General features: G+C 40.4%; 1 protein-coding gene across 2 annotated transcripts; it reads right to left on the bottom strand.

Annotated features, from left to right (window-relative positions):
* Positions 1 to 1,318: 1,318 nt before the first annotated feature.
* Positions 1,319 to 12,987, bottom strand: LOC127839762 (sphingomyelin phosphodiesterase-like). 2 transcript variants are annotated; one of them, XM_052368151.1, is made up of 13 exons: positions 12,833 to 12,987; positions 10,655 to 11,120; positions 10,287 to 10,451; positions 9,867 to 9,990; positions 8,102 to 8,208; positions 7,317 to 7,486; positions 6,894 to 7,004; positions 6,089 to 6,257; positions 4,285 to 4,367; positions 3,829 to 4,021; positions 2,955 to 3,044; positions 1,953 to 2,047; positions 1,319 to 1,613 (listed from the first exon to the last, which is right to left on the bottom strand). In XM_052368151.1, the coding sequence occupies exons 2-13, from the start codon at positions 11,105 to 11,107 to the stop codon at positions 1,508 to 1,510; spliced, it is 1,866 nt and encodes a 621-aa protein (XP_052224111.1). In that variant the 5' UTR covers positions 11,108 to 11,120; positions 12,833 to 12,987; the 3' UTR covers positions 1,319 to 1,507. The 2 variants fall into 2 exon arrangements, with proteins under 2 accessions (XP_052224111.1, XP_052224119.1); XM_052368159.1 differs by having other exon boundaries at positions 12,709 to 12,848.
* Positions 12,988 to 17,057: the final 4,070 nt, after the last annotated feature.

The raw sequence follows: 17,057 nt of genomic DNA, 5'->3' as shown, positions 1-17,057 counted from the left end.
TGCATGTAAACCATTACTTTTCGTCTATAAAATTGACCTACTTGTCTTCGTCTACAACGTGATCGTTGTGATCAGTGGGCGGAGTTACCTATTCCCAATCGTCCAAATAACTTTCTACTGTAGCTGGGCTGCAATACATACTTTCCGGCTAGTGAAGTGGTTGGTACACGAGCTTCTCACCAAGGCAAACCTTAGTTAATGCCCCCCCCCCCTCGACAGCACAAGGCCTAACTAAATTGAATTAACTTCAAGGAAAAAAACTAGATAAGGTGAAAATAGCGACTGTTATTCAATATTCGTCTCCTTTTTGTGAGACTTGTGAGTTAATAAGGTGGGAGAGCTGGGACACATTCTGGGGCCTCACATAATTCAGCCTTATACGCGGAAGGTACTCATTACCTTTGAAATACACGCACTATGTTTCTGTTTTTTTGTGTGCATATTTCAACATAATCATCATCAATAATATGCTGGTCTCTTAAGTAGTGCTTTAAGAGATTGGCTGAATTGATGTCGATATATCCAAAACATCTGATCCATTTATAAGAGGTTGTATAAGGTTTGAGGGATGTTTAAGACATGGCCGCCCGTGTATAAAGAAACATTTTTTTATTTCAGCTTTTTCAGCAAGTTTCCCCAGCACCAGCACTCTTAACTTATCAACTTACTAGACTGTAACAAAAGTTCGAATTAATTTTAAATAGTTGTTCTATTGCGGGGGGGGGGGGGGGGGGAGGCACGAGTCCGGTATTGTGACCAATCTCACCTGCTTCCGGGAAGGTGTATTGAACCCGGGTTGCTTAAATGAGATGTACGTGAACCGGCCACTGTGCTCACCACGCGAATCTTTATTTCTGGATTTTGGTAAGATAAATACACGATAGCATGTTAAAGCGGTCAACCGTTGTTGATAATACAAACTTTGCGTAGGTTATTTATCTTAATACCTGATATCATGTTAAAGTGATAACAATATGTACGTATTCTCAGCATTGAAAGTTTGATCAAGATACTGAATTTGACCCGCGCCATAGGGAAATGGGTCTAATGTCATATACGGCTAGCTAAGTCGCTGCCTGGTCAGGAGCTACCATGTGATCTAACGAGACCACGAAAACTTTCGTGACGTCATAGCGAACAGCGAAGCTCCTGACAAGGCTGCGCAATTGCGCAAGCTGGTATGGAGCTGCGTCGCCGCATATGACATAAGATCCATTTTCGCATGACGCAGCTTATATTGTATATTCAAAAAATACTGAAATTTAGCAACGATGATCTTTATCATTCGGGATGAATTTTCAAGATATAAAAACAATCATAATGTTTATATATTCAATACATATATGCGTATGTATATTTGGTAATAGAGACTATCAATATTGCACATAGTACTAGATTAAATTCAATAAAGTTGAAATTGCACATGGAATGAGAACTGACACAAGGATACTAGAGTAACACCCAATGACGGCTAGTACCGAGTGAGACAAGACGTGGAAGGTAAGGGCTACAAGTCTTTGCACAAGTTCGGATCTCCATTCCTGCCAGTTTTTAAAGCACACAGAGTTGCATTCCGGTCGCATTTGTCGGTCGGAGCGGACTTGGAAATATGGCTGCAAAATAAATGTACTGGACTAGCACAATGGAAAGCAAGACATTGTAAACACTATGCTTTTGCTGTTCTGAAATTAACGTTTAAACCGGTATGTTTGAAACTAAGACAGATAGGCACATGATGAAGAATTGTGAATACCATAACGTACGTTAATTCAAGCCAGACAAATCCATTGCCAACTGCGTTCATAAAAGAGCATAATCAATGGTTCCAAATTATATAACTTCGTATTTGAAGCAACCACTATTCGTTTACAAGTTACCACAACAATCAATTTGCGTGCATGCTCTGTTGCAACAAGCGGATAAAAGCACGAGCACAGCGCAAAACTATTTACCTGCAAAACATGTCGAAGAGCGCGTCGTCCGTCTTCATTCTGTAGATGAGATCATTCCAGTCTTTTGGAAACAGCGAGGTAAGGCCGTACGCTTCCTGTAGTGCGCATGAGCAATATGTGTAAGGCAGTGTTTGATTAAATTTTGCGAATTTATATGACTGACACATTTACAAATTTAATGACTTAAATTGTTCATGCAAGAAATGCAATCTACAAGTGCTCAACTGAGTTAAAGGTACACCATTTCTACAACACTTGACCGGGAGGCCTAGTTCTTGAACGCATGTCAGCCAGATTCTAGGTCGGCCAAGATATTGTAAAGATAAACATTATGGCCAAGTTTCATCAAAATTTACACGAGTCGTACAAGAGGCCATTAGATTTATACCATGTTTTTTTCTAAGATTTGATGTGTTGACCTTTCTTTTGGACACACGTGACCCAGATTTATAGTCGGTCTTGACAGTTATAAGACGTACTTTTTGACCAGCTTTGATCAAGGTTGAGTCATACATGTGGCTCCTAATGTGGTAACAACGTTTTTGGAAGGACTGAATTGGTGACCTAGATTTTAGACGCAACTAAGAAACCCTTCTAATATGGCCCATATCTTGTCAAGATAAACATTCTGTAAAATTGTCATCAAAGTGTCGCCATTTTGGTTCTTCTATGCTGGTAAAACGATTTTTCTTGGAACTGATCTGTTGAACTAGTTTATGGACGCATGTGACCCAGATTCGATCTCGGCCTTGACATTGGCATTATAAACAATCTGACTAAGTTTCATCAAGATTGGATGAACATAGTGGCGTGTAGAGTGTCGACAAGCTAGAAGTTGACCCACGACTGGATGAACATAGTGGCATGTAGAGTGTCGACAAGCTAGAAGTTGACCCACGACGTAAAGACGACAGACGCCGGACATAGACCTATCACACTTGTTCACCCTGAGAACTTCGTGCTCATGTAAGCTAAAGAAAACCAAATTAATGAAATAGTTACCCTGGCGCCGTACTCTTTCTGCCAGACAGGGTTACCATACAGGTTGGCGGAAGTCAGGTTCAGAAAGTAGTTCGTGTAGTCCTGGACTTGCTATCAAAAATATTATATCAATCAAAGCGCTGAAGACACTGTAGGTGTTCGCTGTTGTATAAGTTTAGACGCAACTCAGTTAAAAAAATTATGTTATAGCTTTTTATATTGCAAGTTTAAAATGAACACAACACATTCAAATTTTTAAAGAGTGTGTCTTAAAGCACAGGTCCAGATGTGTTTTTTTTTTAAATAATTAATAAAAAACATAATTTAAGCTTCATATTGGAAAACAGGGCTTAATGCATATGCATAAATTGTCATCCCAGTACCAGAGCCTCTCTTTACACGTAAAACATTAGGAAATCAGAAATGTCGTCCTTGATTAGCTTGTGCGCATTGCACAGGCTAATCCGTATGCACAGGCTCTTATTTGACATGCATTAAGCCCCGTTTTCCCTGAAAGCAGCCAATATGTACAGATTTCAATGATAAACACTAGACTGGCCAATCTCGTCTTACAAGCTGTTAAACACTATAAGACATATAAACCCACTGCAGTGTACCAGTGTTGAACTATAAACAGGCAAATGTGGTGGTTATCTTTCCTAGCAGACGCTCATAGCATTTGTCGTCTGCTGCAACAGGCAGTGGTTGTCTTTCCATAGCGAAGCTAAGGCTTCTAAGCACATACTGATTTGCAAAATATGCTCTGTAACATTAGTGTGAGCGTTAATCCATTAGCACAAACGATTTAGTCTCACAGAACAAATAATGCAGAGGCTTTAAACATCCCAAAGGAAGCGAAATGCGATTTGGAGGAAAATAGATTAATGTAATTTACCCACGAGGATCCGGTATAGTTGCCGTCAATCTGGTAGATGCGAAATCCCGGGTTGAGGCTAGAGTACGTGGTGATGGAGCCGGGCATGTAAACGATCCCTAGGGGCCGCAATAGTGTTTCTTCATCATACATTACCTCGTATCCCATGGCATGCGTGTGTCCAAAGAACTGTCCCACAATTGTGCTCTCGTACCTATTGACGCATGCAAGAAGTACAGTAAATGCATCTGTCTTGTTATGCAATTTGACTGTTTAACAGGGAACTTTTTCTCTGAAATGTCGCGACTCATTGTGATTGTGGTGTGAACACGTTGCTTACTCTACCAACGTTAATAGTGTTCAAAAGTGTGGTAAATTTCATGTGTCGATTAATGTGGTCAAGTTCGTAAGATACAAAAGAATTAATTTGAGTCACCGATATAACCAAGTTCGTTTAATGTATTTCCCCGTACCAACCTGTTGACAATCTTGTAATAATTCCAACTGAATGGCTTCAGACAGCAGCTACATCCGGGGAAGATATGACCCAGCACATGCACCTGCAAAAAAGATTGCCATAATCGGTCACGCTATGTTAGCTTTTATAGAAGTTTTATTTAAAATTACCAGGAATTAAGTGACACTGATTAAAATGTTTCGAAAAAAATATTCAACCTACTAGTATATATGGAGTGTAATTTGCTCACAATTTGACACATTTAGTATTGTGTACAGTGACTATAAATTATGCTCTTGACAACACAACATTCTTTCACACTGTAAATAATAAACAGATGAGTGATAGTGCCATTTCAAAGAGAACATTTTCCTCCCTCGTATCTTCCCGCTCGAGCTTACCCCCGTACCTCTCCTACTTGAGTCAACACCCGTCAATCCACATATCGAGCTGTACATCGACCCTCAGTCGAATTATCCCGCGTACATACCCACTAAAGTTATCCTCCGTACCTTTTCCACGCGAGTTACCTCCCTGGAACCCCTCTTAAATTATCAAGTGTACCTACACATTCGAGTTATCCACCTAACCTCAACCAATTGAACTATTCCCCGTGTTTTCCACAATCGAGTTTCCACCCGTATCTTCCTTTTTTTCGAGTACTCTCTAACTTCAGTTATCTTCCGTACCCACCAATATGGATTATCCCTGTACTTCCTAACTGCAGTTATTATCTGCACACCTTCCACTCGAGGTATTCCCGTACCTCAACCCCTGGAGTTCCATATCTTCCACGATCGAGTTACAAGCCTCACCCTTTCCAGTTATTCCGTACCTCACGTACTCGAGCAATCCTCATTCCCCACTCACTGTACCTTTCCACTCGAGTTATCAATCGTACAGCCCGATAGGAGTTATCCCAGTTATTCCTTCTAACGGTATCGCCCTTTGAGTTATTCTGGGTACCGTCCACTCTCCAGTTTTCCTCTGCACCTCCCACACTCGAGTTATACCCGTAACTGCACACTCTAGTTAGTCAAAGTACCTCCCCGACTCGAGTAATACTTCTCAATCAAGTTATACCTCACTTCCCTCTCCAGTTATTCCCCGTACCTCTTCCATTCGATCAACCCCATTCTTCCTTCTCGAATTATTATCGGTAAGCCCCCAACTTCTGTTTTCATCTCCTCAAACGTTTAACTTCCGTCTTTGAACTTCTATGAAGCCTCCCCCGATTTACCTCCCTTACCATATTTTTCCTTTTTGCCTAGTGCAGAAAGCCCCCCCCCCCCCGACTTATCTCAATGAACTTTTGTCCTACACACCCTCCTGCAGCTAGACTATGCATCAAATTAGAATCCCACCATCCCAAAGAGTTTTCTTCCTCACATTGTGTCACATATCCTCTGCCCCCTGTAGCTCGCATTTGAACGACAGCAGCATGCCCCCTCTTCGATCGAGTTACCTACCTTGTCGTCTTACCTTATGTCCCATATCACCCGCGTGCGGCAACTCGCAGAAGCATACCTTAGTCACAACGAGTTACCTCTCCTGTCCTTTATCTTCAGCCTACCAGCATCACGACTCTAAACCACGGCTCCACCATTTCCAACTTTAACAGAGTTCGGTGTCCTTCCTTATATTTTGTCCAATATCCTTCACCTCTTGTGGCTCGTCTATAAACTACAGGAGCTTGGCCCACTCTCTTACCTTAAATATCCTTTCCTCTGCCTCTTGCCCTCATGTAATCTACTGCAGCATGCCCCTTCTCGCACCGACTTACCTCCCATACATTCTGTCCCCTCATCGAGTAACCTCCCTTACCTTCTGTCCCATGTCCTCCGCATTTTGCAGCTCGTCAATGAACCACTGAAGCATGCCGTTCGGGTCGGTGGCGTTGATGTAGAGCCACCAGTTGCCGTTGTTACACATGTTCATGTTGAGGGAGATCACTCGCAGACCTGGAAACGGAGACGCCGAGTAAAAACCGCCCCTGAAACCAAAGTAATGTTGTTTTCATTTTTGCACTACCCGGTCGTCACAGATTGGTATGGAATTGTATGCTCAATGATACTGATAGATATTTAATATATACATGAGCCCCGTTAAGAGGGAACGGGGCTTAATGCCTGTGCTTGAAGTGTCGCCTGTGCAGTTTGCACAGGCTTGTTAGGGACGGGACTGTTCTAGGAAAACTTGCGTTTAAAGGGAGTCTCTTTCTATGAGAAAATCTACTAAAAGCCTTTGCGGACTACTTTTCCTACATTGATCAAGCCCCGGTATCACTGAGCGATGCTTATACATGTTAAATATCATGGTTATCGTAAAAAATATTTTTACTCGGGATTACGTTCTAGAATGTAAATAATTATGTAATTGACGAAAAGATCATACATTATATATATCGTGTTAATGTAACCGACAGAGAACAATAACAAGTCTGCGCTATATGTATCATATGTACCGATTATTATTTAAACTACCAACGAACCGATTAACGGTGTTTTACTACGTTTCGGTTATCAATACATGTGTTTAATTGAATTTAAGTGATTTTGCTTGTTGCCAAATTCATTGGGTTCGACTGAATACTCAAAGAAATAAAAACGTAGACCCGGTGACGACATACTTTTTGATGGTAGAAGCGGTGTCCGGTGGCAGCCAGTTGCGCCAGTTGTCCGCGGTTACCTGGTAAAGCCAGTTGATGCTGTTGTTACCCTGAATGTAGATTGGTGGGAAACTGCAAACAGACACCAGCAACAGTCACGTGATTTGCAGGGAAATAGTGACAAAATACTAAAAGATGTTTATAACAGATGTTTTCTTGAACAATAAACGATTCATTAATTTCTTCCATTTACTAAAAGATTAAAAGCGCGCATGCGCACATTGCAATCTATTGATGCGCTAACTACATACTCATTCGTCGTCCGTCGTTAACCGCGTTCATCTTCAAGTTAACAAGCTATATTCATAATGAGAACTAAGCCAAAGACGCACTATAATAGACAATTTATTTACGAAATATGAAACGCTATGCGAGGCACCAAACCTGTTGACGGGCGCGCTCTCATGGTTCCCCAGGGTGGGGAAGAGCATCTTGTCGGGCAGGTAGGTACGCATGTACCCAGAGAACTTGTCCATGGCGTCCGTCTGGCTGTCACGTGACTGGTTCCAAATGTTGTGCGGAGGGATGTCGCCCGTGAACAGCACGTAGTCGAACTGGGAAAAATATTTTCAATGAAATAATCAATAGAATTTGGGTGAACTAGTTAAATTATGCAAATAAACACTGCATGTTCAACAGAACTCAGTCGAAAAATAGACGCAGGTACAATAAATGATCAACAGCACGTAGTCGTACTAAGTAAAATGGACGCAGGTACAATGAATGGTCAACATCACTAAGTCGTTCTTAGTAAAATAGACGCAGGTACAATGAATGATCAACATCACTTAGTCGATCTTAGTAAAATAGACGCAGGTACAATGAATGATCAACACCGCTTAGTCGTTCTAAATAAAATAGACGCAGGTTCAATAAATGATCAACATCACTTAGTCGTTCTAAGTAAAATAGACGCAGGTACAATAAATGATCAACATCACTTAGTCGTTCTAAGTAAAATAGACGCAGGTACAATGAATGATCAACAGCACATTTCAAATTACACATTAATGTAAACAGTCAGAATTTGTACGATTTTAAGTTGAACTCATCGCACCGGAATTAGATTTAGTTCAAATGGTATTAAACCACATAATGTAAACGGTACGAATAAAAATCATTCCTTGCCGCCGCAGATAGCCAATAAAACACGCTGTCTGACCCGCTACCTGATCTTGTATGGAGCGTAGATGGGAGAACAGGCTGTCAAGCATTATTTTGGAGGAGTCGCAGTCCCGAAAGTCACCGTACCGACCCGCGCCCACCACGCCCGGAGCTGTTGGGAAACATGCACAAACGTCATAAATAGAGCCTCGTTCCGAGAAAACTGGGCTTTATAAATGTGCCTAAAGTGTCGTCCCAGATAAACGTGTCCAGTCCGGAAAGGCTAATCATGGACATTTTCCGCTTTATGGTACTTTCTGTTAAAGGAAGTTTCTTATTATGGAACATCAATTCCATACGGCAAGTGTCGTCCCTGATTAGCTCGTTTAGTCTGTACAGGCTTATAACGGACGAAATTTTCCTCGTTTATGGTATTTTTGTTAAAGGAAGCCTTTTCTTAGAGGAACTCCAGTCTATGGGAAAAATGTTGTCACTGATAAGCCAATGCGTACTACACAGGCTAACACGGGACGGCATTGTATGCACATGCATAAAGCACAGTGTTCCCAGAACGAGAATCAATTACTTCATAACTCAAAAAAATGAAGATAAAGATCGTGAGTGGATATTTAGCTCATAACAGTGAAGATGCTAAACGCTTACTTAACATATGTGTTTTATGAGACGCCGTAGATAAAGCAAGGGTATGCTCGTTACCCTATTAATACATATATGTTGTCAGTAAAGAGATGATATTTTATTAATCTGATTTCCTGTCATTCGTGTCCTATTTATTATTTAATGGTGCTGACGCCAACTGGAAATATATTGACAATACACGTGACATAAAAGTAACAATGGTTATAGATATCAAAAGCTGCGATCATAACACAAAGGCGATATGTTTGGCCGAGTAGTATTGTACAGTGTGTTATCCAGAAATTACATAACTAATGGTCACATTACATAGCTTGAATAGAAACTACTATAACATTGTTAGATTAAATTAAGACTCACGAGTACACTGTGTTTAGTGTCATTTATCTCCTCCATAAAAATGTTACATAATAAGTCAAATGAAGTATATTATAGCCTGTTAACGGAACGTTTTGATTGCTAATACGATATAATATTAAAATAATATTTAAAGTGTACATGTTTTGATTTCAGATTACTATTTTTTGAAAAAGAAATGCACCAATCTATATTTATTACTGTAAAAAGTTATGTGAAGATTGTGTTGTTCAAACAGGCGCCCGAATGAGAAACACAACACATCAGCCGCTCTTAGCTCAGGCGACCTAAACACAACACATCAGCCGCTCTAAGCTCAGGCGACCTAAACACAACACATCAGCCGCTCTAAGCTCAGGCGACCTAAACACAACACATCAGCCGCTCTAAGCTCAGGCGACCTAAACACAACACATCAGCCGCTCTAAGCTCAGGCGACCTAAACACAACACATCAGCCGCTCTAAGCTCAGGCGACCTAAAATCGGGTGATCAAACTGAGCCGTGCTCTGTGAAAAAGGAGTTATATGCATGTGCGTTTAGTGTCATCTCTGATAAGCCTGTGCAGTCCGCACAGGCTAATCAGGGCCGACACTTTCCGCCTAAATAGATTTTTGCTAAGAAGAGACTTTCTTTAAACAGAAAATATCATAAAAGCGGAATGTGTCGTCCCTGATAAGCCTGTGCGGACTACACAGGCTAATCTGGGATGACACGTTACGCACATGAATTAAATCCTCTTTTCGCAGAGCACGGCCCAAACTCAACAAATTAAAATATTTATACGAACCGTGGTGTGTTTACAGCAGCCACTTACCGGGAGGGCCATCGTCCTTCCGGCAGCACAGCGGCTCCCCGCAGACGGCGTTAGCTCCCTCGGAGTACTCCTGGTCCCAGTGGAAGTCCGTGATGTGCAGCACGCGCAAAATTGGAGACCCGGGCTGGATGAACGAGTAATCGAGACATGAGTGTTATATATGGAAGATCCGGACTGGTTATAATGCACCGAGACGTGCATGATATAATGCTGGTTTTGCAGAAGGTCAGTGGTTTTAAACAAGCAGTACTTAGACATAAACAATATCACTTTTATACTGTTTTCTTGAAAATGATCGTATAGCCGTTCGTAGCAAATAGACAGAAGAATTTGTAAATCTTAACAAAAATCTCTTATCTTAAGAACACACAAACTTGCTTTCAAACACATTGACTTACTGAACAGGATCGCGTGACTTACCTTAGGTGGCCGTGGCGGTGTGATGGGAGGTTTGGGCATGTTCGGGAAGGTGACGTTCCACATGGCCTCTGGGTTGTAGGGTGCCCCACAGTCAGAGCCCAGCACGTAGCCGCATATTTCCTTCGCCTGCAAGGTTACTCCAATCAACGTTCCGAACAGCTCGTCCTGTAAGTAATTTCTAAGTATCCTCCAATGAAGTAAATCATTTACAAACATGCACTATTTTAAGTGCCATCTGATTAAATTGTAATGACATATGACAAAAACGAATGAGTACAATATTAGCGTGCAAAATACACAGCGGTTTCGAGGTATATAAATGGCAAGGAACAATTGATTTGCAATTTCCTTACGCATAAAGAACTCACTTTGAATTCTTGAACAACGGCCTTGCACACGCGATCGTCCTCTATTTTCAGTTTGATGCACGTGAAGGTTGCAAACTGAACGATGTCCGCTTGGGTGGATCCTTTCTCTATGAGACCACGTGCACCACTCACGAACAAGGCGCAAACCTCGCAGTCAACAGCACTCACACCCACTAGGGTCCCACACTCTCGCTTCCGGTGTGCGCGCGCATCCAGTATATCTTGTTCGTGTTCTGCTGCAAACTTCGCAACGTCGGAGGTCTCATAAAACGCCTCTATGTCGAAAACGCGCACGTTTCCCGCGGGATAGCGCAATATTCCGGAGGTCGCCGATGAATCTCCAGCGTTCTTCGACTGCCAGGACCGAATATAGCTGCTAGCAGATGACGTAATGAGGAATGCGAGCGAAACCAGTAGAGCCAGCATCAGCAGCTTGCCAGACATACCGTCCATTGTCAGTTAGTTTCTGACAAATGTATTATGGTGAATCAGCAAATCAGCAAAAGATAATCAGTGCATATTATAAATTAAAAGGAAAAGAAGCCACCCGATACCAACAGAAAGCTTTGTCGAGTGAAAAAAGAGGATGCCGGGACATAACGGTATACAGTGTTGTGTTTTATTTAAATAAAATACCACATAAGACGACACACATGTCTTCTCCGTTAACATGTGCGTTTTAAGGTTTTCAGTCGGCATTCACAGTACCGGTAGTGTTGATTTTGATTATAAAAATTTCCACTTTGCATGGTTCGTTAAGTTTTTAAGAAAATAAAAAAAATCGAGTCATTTGTTTCGTTCTCGTAACTTGGAGCGCGTGTTTTCTTAAGAGATCACACTGATGAAAATACTGCAACATTTTGGCATATTCTAGTTTGGATGTTATTTGAAATAAATCGTGTCTTAACACGACTAATGTTGAGTACTTAATCCAATTGTAATATCCTATAAGAAAACAGTTCATTTAGACAAAGTATCTTTTTATCCTATAAAATTGCTTGCGACAAGATCAAGATCTGCAGCTTCTCTGGGAAAACTGGACTTCACTTGATTTTCTTTTATAAACGATCCACTTTAAACGAATAATTCCAAAACATCCGAAAGTGTCGTCCCACATTAGCCTATGCGGACAGCACAGACTATTCTGGGAGGACACTTTAAGCACATGCATAACGTCCAGCTTTCACAGCGCGAGTCTCGTGTTATATGTGTCTTAATCAAACCCCGCTATAAATAACACAACTAAATGACCGGGTGCAGCTAATACCTACTATAATGCTTAAATGTAAAACATAAAAGCAACCAGTTTAATTTAAGAAAGAGATCAACATACCTATATATCTTTACAAGAAATAATACAAGAAATTATTAAATTCTATGCTTGTATTCAAAAAGTTCAAAGCAAACTGTGTACACCAAGGTGCGACCATTCTTTTTACTCAAAGGGTAGGAATAAAAAATATTAAGTAGAGGATCTATATACAAATTTACGTACAATAACATGCGCAGGGCTTAATGGTTCTTGGTAAGTGTGTTTAAGTAGTTACTTTGCTAGTTCATTGTATATAAATAATAATAATGTTATAGAAAGTATATGTCGAATGAATGGTTTTATTAAGCATCTGGTTTCAATCTTAAACCAGCAGCAAAATAAACAAAAAAAAAAACGAAACTTTTTCAAGCACGTCCAACTTTTCACATCCTATCGGGTTTCCGGGGGTGTTCATGGTTTCATTATTCCCCGGCCGCCACTTAGCGTCAAAGTTTATACGTGCCGACGACAATTACAGATGCATTTTGTGTCCTGTTTACATGTACCATCATGCGATTCATTCACTACGAGACAAACATTAAAGCACTTAACATTCTATGTTCATGTCTATCGTTAGGTACATTAGTTCAAGAACACGATAAATTTAAACAACCTAATGGTAGGTTTGAAACATGGTTCATTCAGTTTAGTACCAATATGCAACATCTATGCTTATAATCAAAATGCAGGAGTTTTCGGAACAAAATACATTAATTTCCATAAAGGCTATCACAACACTTACATAACATCCTAAGATACAATCCTGTAAACCAAACTTAAACACTCTGTATGAACAACGCGTTGAATTCTACTTAAAACAAAATATCTTCAGAAGGCCTGCAGTATAAGTACTACATCATACTTACATTCCCATTCATACGGATGCTATTAAAGCAGTCACCAGTGACTTATATGAAGAGATTTCACACACAATATTATCACTTTCTATCTTAACTGACAATCAAATTGTACATGTATGTTTACCATGATCACGTGATTTCACCGCTGACTTCAGCGGGCCACGGTTACACAGAGTCTTAAAGTTGTCTCCCTTTAGCGAATGATTAAAGCGGTTTCGTCACAGATGACTCGCTGTTGGAAACTGGACTAGTTGCGTGCGCCACAGGTGGAAGTAACGTACCTTGGATAGTATTTTTTTTAGGTGCACAATATATTAAAATAAATATATAAAGTCATGTTTAATGAGAAAAAAATTGACAAAGAGCCATGAAAAAAAACCACCCTCTGACATTGGAATCATTATGATTCCAATATCAGAGGGTGGGGATTTTTTTTTCATGGCTCTTTGTCAATTTTTTCTCATTAAACATGATTCAATATATTTATTTGAATATATTGGGCTCCTAAAAAAATACTATCCAAGGTACGTTACTTCCACCTGTGGCGTGCGCGTGTCGTCCCAGATTAGCCCGTTTAGTCCACACAGTCTGATTATGAACGATATGTTCCGCTTAAACTGGATTTTTGTTTAGAGGAGACTTCCTGTTATCTTTTTAACGAACAAGTTCATATAAGCAAACAGTGTCGTCCCTGAAAAACCTGTGAAGACTGCACGGGCTAATCTGGGACGATACTTAACGCACATGTCATAAGGGCACTTTTCTTTTCTCAGAACGAGAGTTTACTATTCTGCTACACTGCGCTATGCATTTACCGGTTTAAAAGTGTGCGTTCAAATTATATTCATTGAATAGATAGGAACATTAACTGTATCAGTCTTATGTGATTACTAATCATTTTCATTAGACACCGGATACATATTTTAGCGAACAATAATATGAGCCGTGCTCTATGAAAAGGGGTTTATTGCATGTGCGTAAAGTGTCGCCCCATATTAGCCTGTACAGTCCGCACAGGCTAATCAGAGATGACAATTCCGCCTAAACTGGATTTTTGTTAAGAAGAGACTTTCTTTTAACAGAAAATATCATAAAGTGTCGTCCCTGATTAGCCTGTGTGGACTGCACAGGCAAATATGGGACTACACTTTACGCACATGCATTAAAAATTCTGTTCACAAAGCATGGCCCATGTAAACCATACTTCTGCTTTAATGAGCAAACCTCATCTGGAAATATTGATATGTATCGGCAAATATTTCCTAGAAATAAACTATAAATAACAAGTCCACAACTCTTTTTAATATTGAATAGGCCTATGTATAAGATGCAACTTCAACTTATATCTCGTTGGTTTGGTTTAATGTTCAACATCGATCAATAATAATTATATACATAAACGTGTATCAGAATACTTCAATATAATGGCCTTGTCTCTAAAATTTGTTGAAGCTAAAACATTAGGCATCTTCATTTGTTCTAAACAAACAATTATTTACCTAAGTTATATGTGTTGACGAATCAGTAATAATAAAGAGGAGTGGTCGTAATACAGAAGGTCGCGAGTCACGGCTTTAAACATACTTTAATATTGCGAAAATCGTATTACATGTATATCTTGTACGGTTTACGAAGTAACTGACTGAGCGGAAAATTGAAACATGGTAATATTTATCCATATAACTGAAAGGTGAACTGACTTAGCGGTTAATTTAAACCTATTCATATTAATACATATAACTTAAATAATTTCCATTTGGCTGGGTTGCTGACTTGATATGACGTCTTTAGAACCTGTCTGCCATACTGAACATGTAACTTAGAAACTGCAGATGCGACTGGTTGCACTACGTCAGTAAAAGCAACGAGCACTCAAAAAACCCACACAAATAAAACCCACAGTATTTCGAAATTGCATTCTAATGCAGATCAAATCCCCCGACGTCAACAATAACAAATGCTCTAGTACATTATGTACTCGATGATAATAATGAACATGATTTTAAAAATAGAACAGATCAGTTATTGCACGGACGAAAACAAAATGCCAAGCACAAAAAATATGTTAACATGAAAACAATTTATTACAGGGGAAAACAGACAAGCAAGCGGACGAATAGACTGACAGACGTCCAGACATGCATATTTGCAGGCGTACATACAGGCACACATGCAGGCACGCATGCATGCATGCAGACAGGCAGGTAGGCAGGCTGCCAGACAGGTAGCCAGGCAGGCAGGCAGTCAGCTAGCCAGGCAGCGGGGCATATAGGCAGGCAGGCATGGAAAGCATGGCATTGCATTGAATGACATTTAATTGCAAAGAATGGCAGGCAGGCAGGAATGGAATGGCAGGCAGGCAGGCATGCATGCATAGAAACAAACATAGAAACAAACATAGAAACAAACGGGCTAGCAGGCGGGCTGGCGGGTGGGCGACCGACAGACAGACAGACAGGCAGATAGATAGACAGAGAAACAGACAGGCAGGCAGGCAAGCAGGCAGGCAGGCCTATAAAACATACAAACAAACAAACATAGATACAAACGGGCGATAGGACGGACCAACCGACTGACAGACAGACACACGGACGGACGGACGGACTGACGGACAAACAGATAGATAGACAGACAGACAGTCTGACAAATCAACCGACCGACAGTCAGACAGACACAGAGGCAGTCGGACGGACGGACGAACAAACGGAGGGAGAGACGGACGGACGGAATAACGGACGGACAGACAGACAGACAGACAGACAGACAGACAGACAGACAGACAGACAGGCAGGCAGGCAGGCAGGCAGGCAGGCAGGCAGGCAGGCAGGCAGGCAGGCAGTCAGAATGACAGACAGACAGACAGACAGGCAGGCAGGCAGGCAGGCAGGCAGGTAGGCCTATTAAACCTACATACAAACAAACATACAAACAAACATTGATACAAACGGGCGGGCGCATGGACACATGGAGGGACAGACAGACATACAAGTAAGTCAGATCTTAGTCAAACATAAATATGTCACGTAACAGGGTATGGCATCATAACATGAAATAACATAAAATAAGTTAAGATCGAATATCTTATAACTTAAGCTTCATTGATGTTTTTACGCACATATTTTTGTGTCATATGAAATGAAAATAATTATTAACAGGTAAATTTAAACTTATATTATAAATACATTAAATATATGTGTTTCTTAAATCAGTGTAACAGAGGCATACACCTATACATTGTTATACATATTTAAATAAAACTATTTATTTGCACAGCGCTTCGTTTTTCTTTGACCTGTAGCAATCGTTTTCAAGCCGTGTTATAATACAATTTGACCTTTGAGCTTAAAGTTTGACATTGACCTTTTAGGTAAAGTTACGTTTGTTGCACGCGACACACTGTCTTATGATGTTTGAAATTTGTACAAAGTTATTTAAAAATCCATCAATAAATGGCACGGATATAGAAAAGACATGCATTTTTATGGTTACATTCGACCATTCCATGGCCACTTTAAGCATTTTCTGAATTGATCAAACTGATAAAAATGACCACACATTTTTAACATGACCTGACAGACGATTTCCATCATCGTGAATGTAATAATACAATCCTATGATCCTCGCTCAGCGACATCAGAGCTTTATGCATGTGCGGTAAGTGTCGTCCCATATAAGCCTGTGCAGTCCATACAGGCTAATCAGTGACGACATATTCCGCCTAAGCTAGATTTTCGGTAAGAAGAGACTTCCTATAAACGAAAAATTCCATAAACACGAGAAGTGTCGATGCTAATTATTCAGTGCATACTGCACAGGCTAATATAGGAAGACTCTATGTAATTGCATTACGCCCTTTTTTTCCAGAAAGTTTATCCTATTAGCTTGTGTCTGGGGCTCCGCTCAGTTCGGCATTATTTCAAATCATTGATATTTTACACCAAACACGGAATTAACAGAGACGCTCACAGCATGGTTATTGGGTTAACCTCTACTTTTAGTAATAGCATAATACATTTCTAGCAATAAATCGTTGTGTCTAATATGGCAAAGTTGTCAAAACATTGACAAATGGCTATAATTGTGTTTCTGCGATGCGTCATCATGCAACAAAACGGTGATAAAGCATTTGTTCGTGAAATATTTTCCGGCTTAATGTTGGCTTTTGCGGTAAGAAGTAACGGTTTTGTGTTCCGATGCGAAGTAATTGTATTCCGAGTTGTTTTGACGACGA

The sequence above is a fragment of the Dreissena polymorpha genome, chromosome 1, assembly GCF_020536995.1.
Source record: "Dreissena polymorpha isolate Duluth1 chromosome 1, UMN_Dpol_1.0, whole genome shotgun sequence".
Classification (NCBI taxonomy): Eukaryota; Metazoa; Mollusca; class Bivalvia; order Myida; family Dreissenidae; genus Dreissena; species Dreissena polymorpha.
Note: the sequence above shows the minus strand (reverse complement) of the source record. Positions and strands in the feature narration are given on the sequence as shown.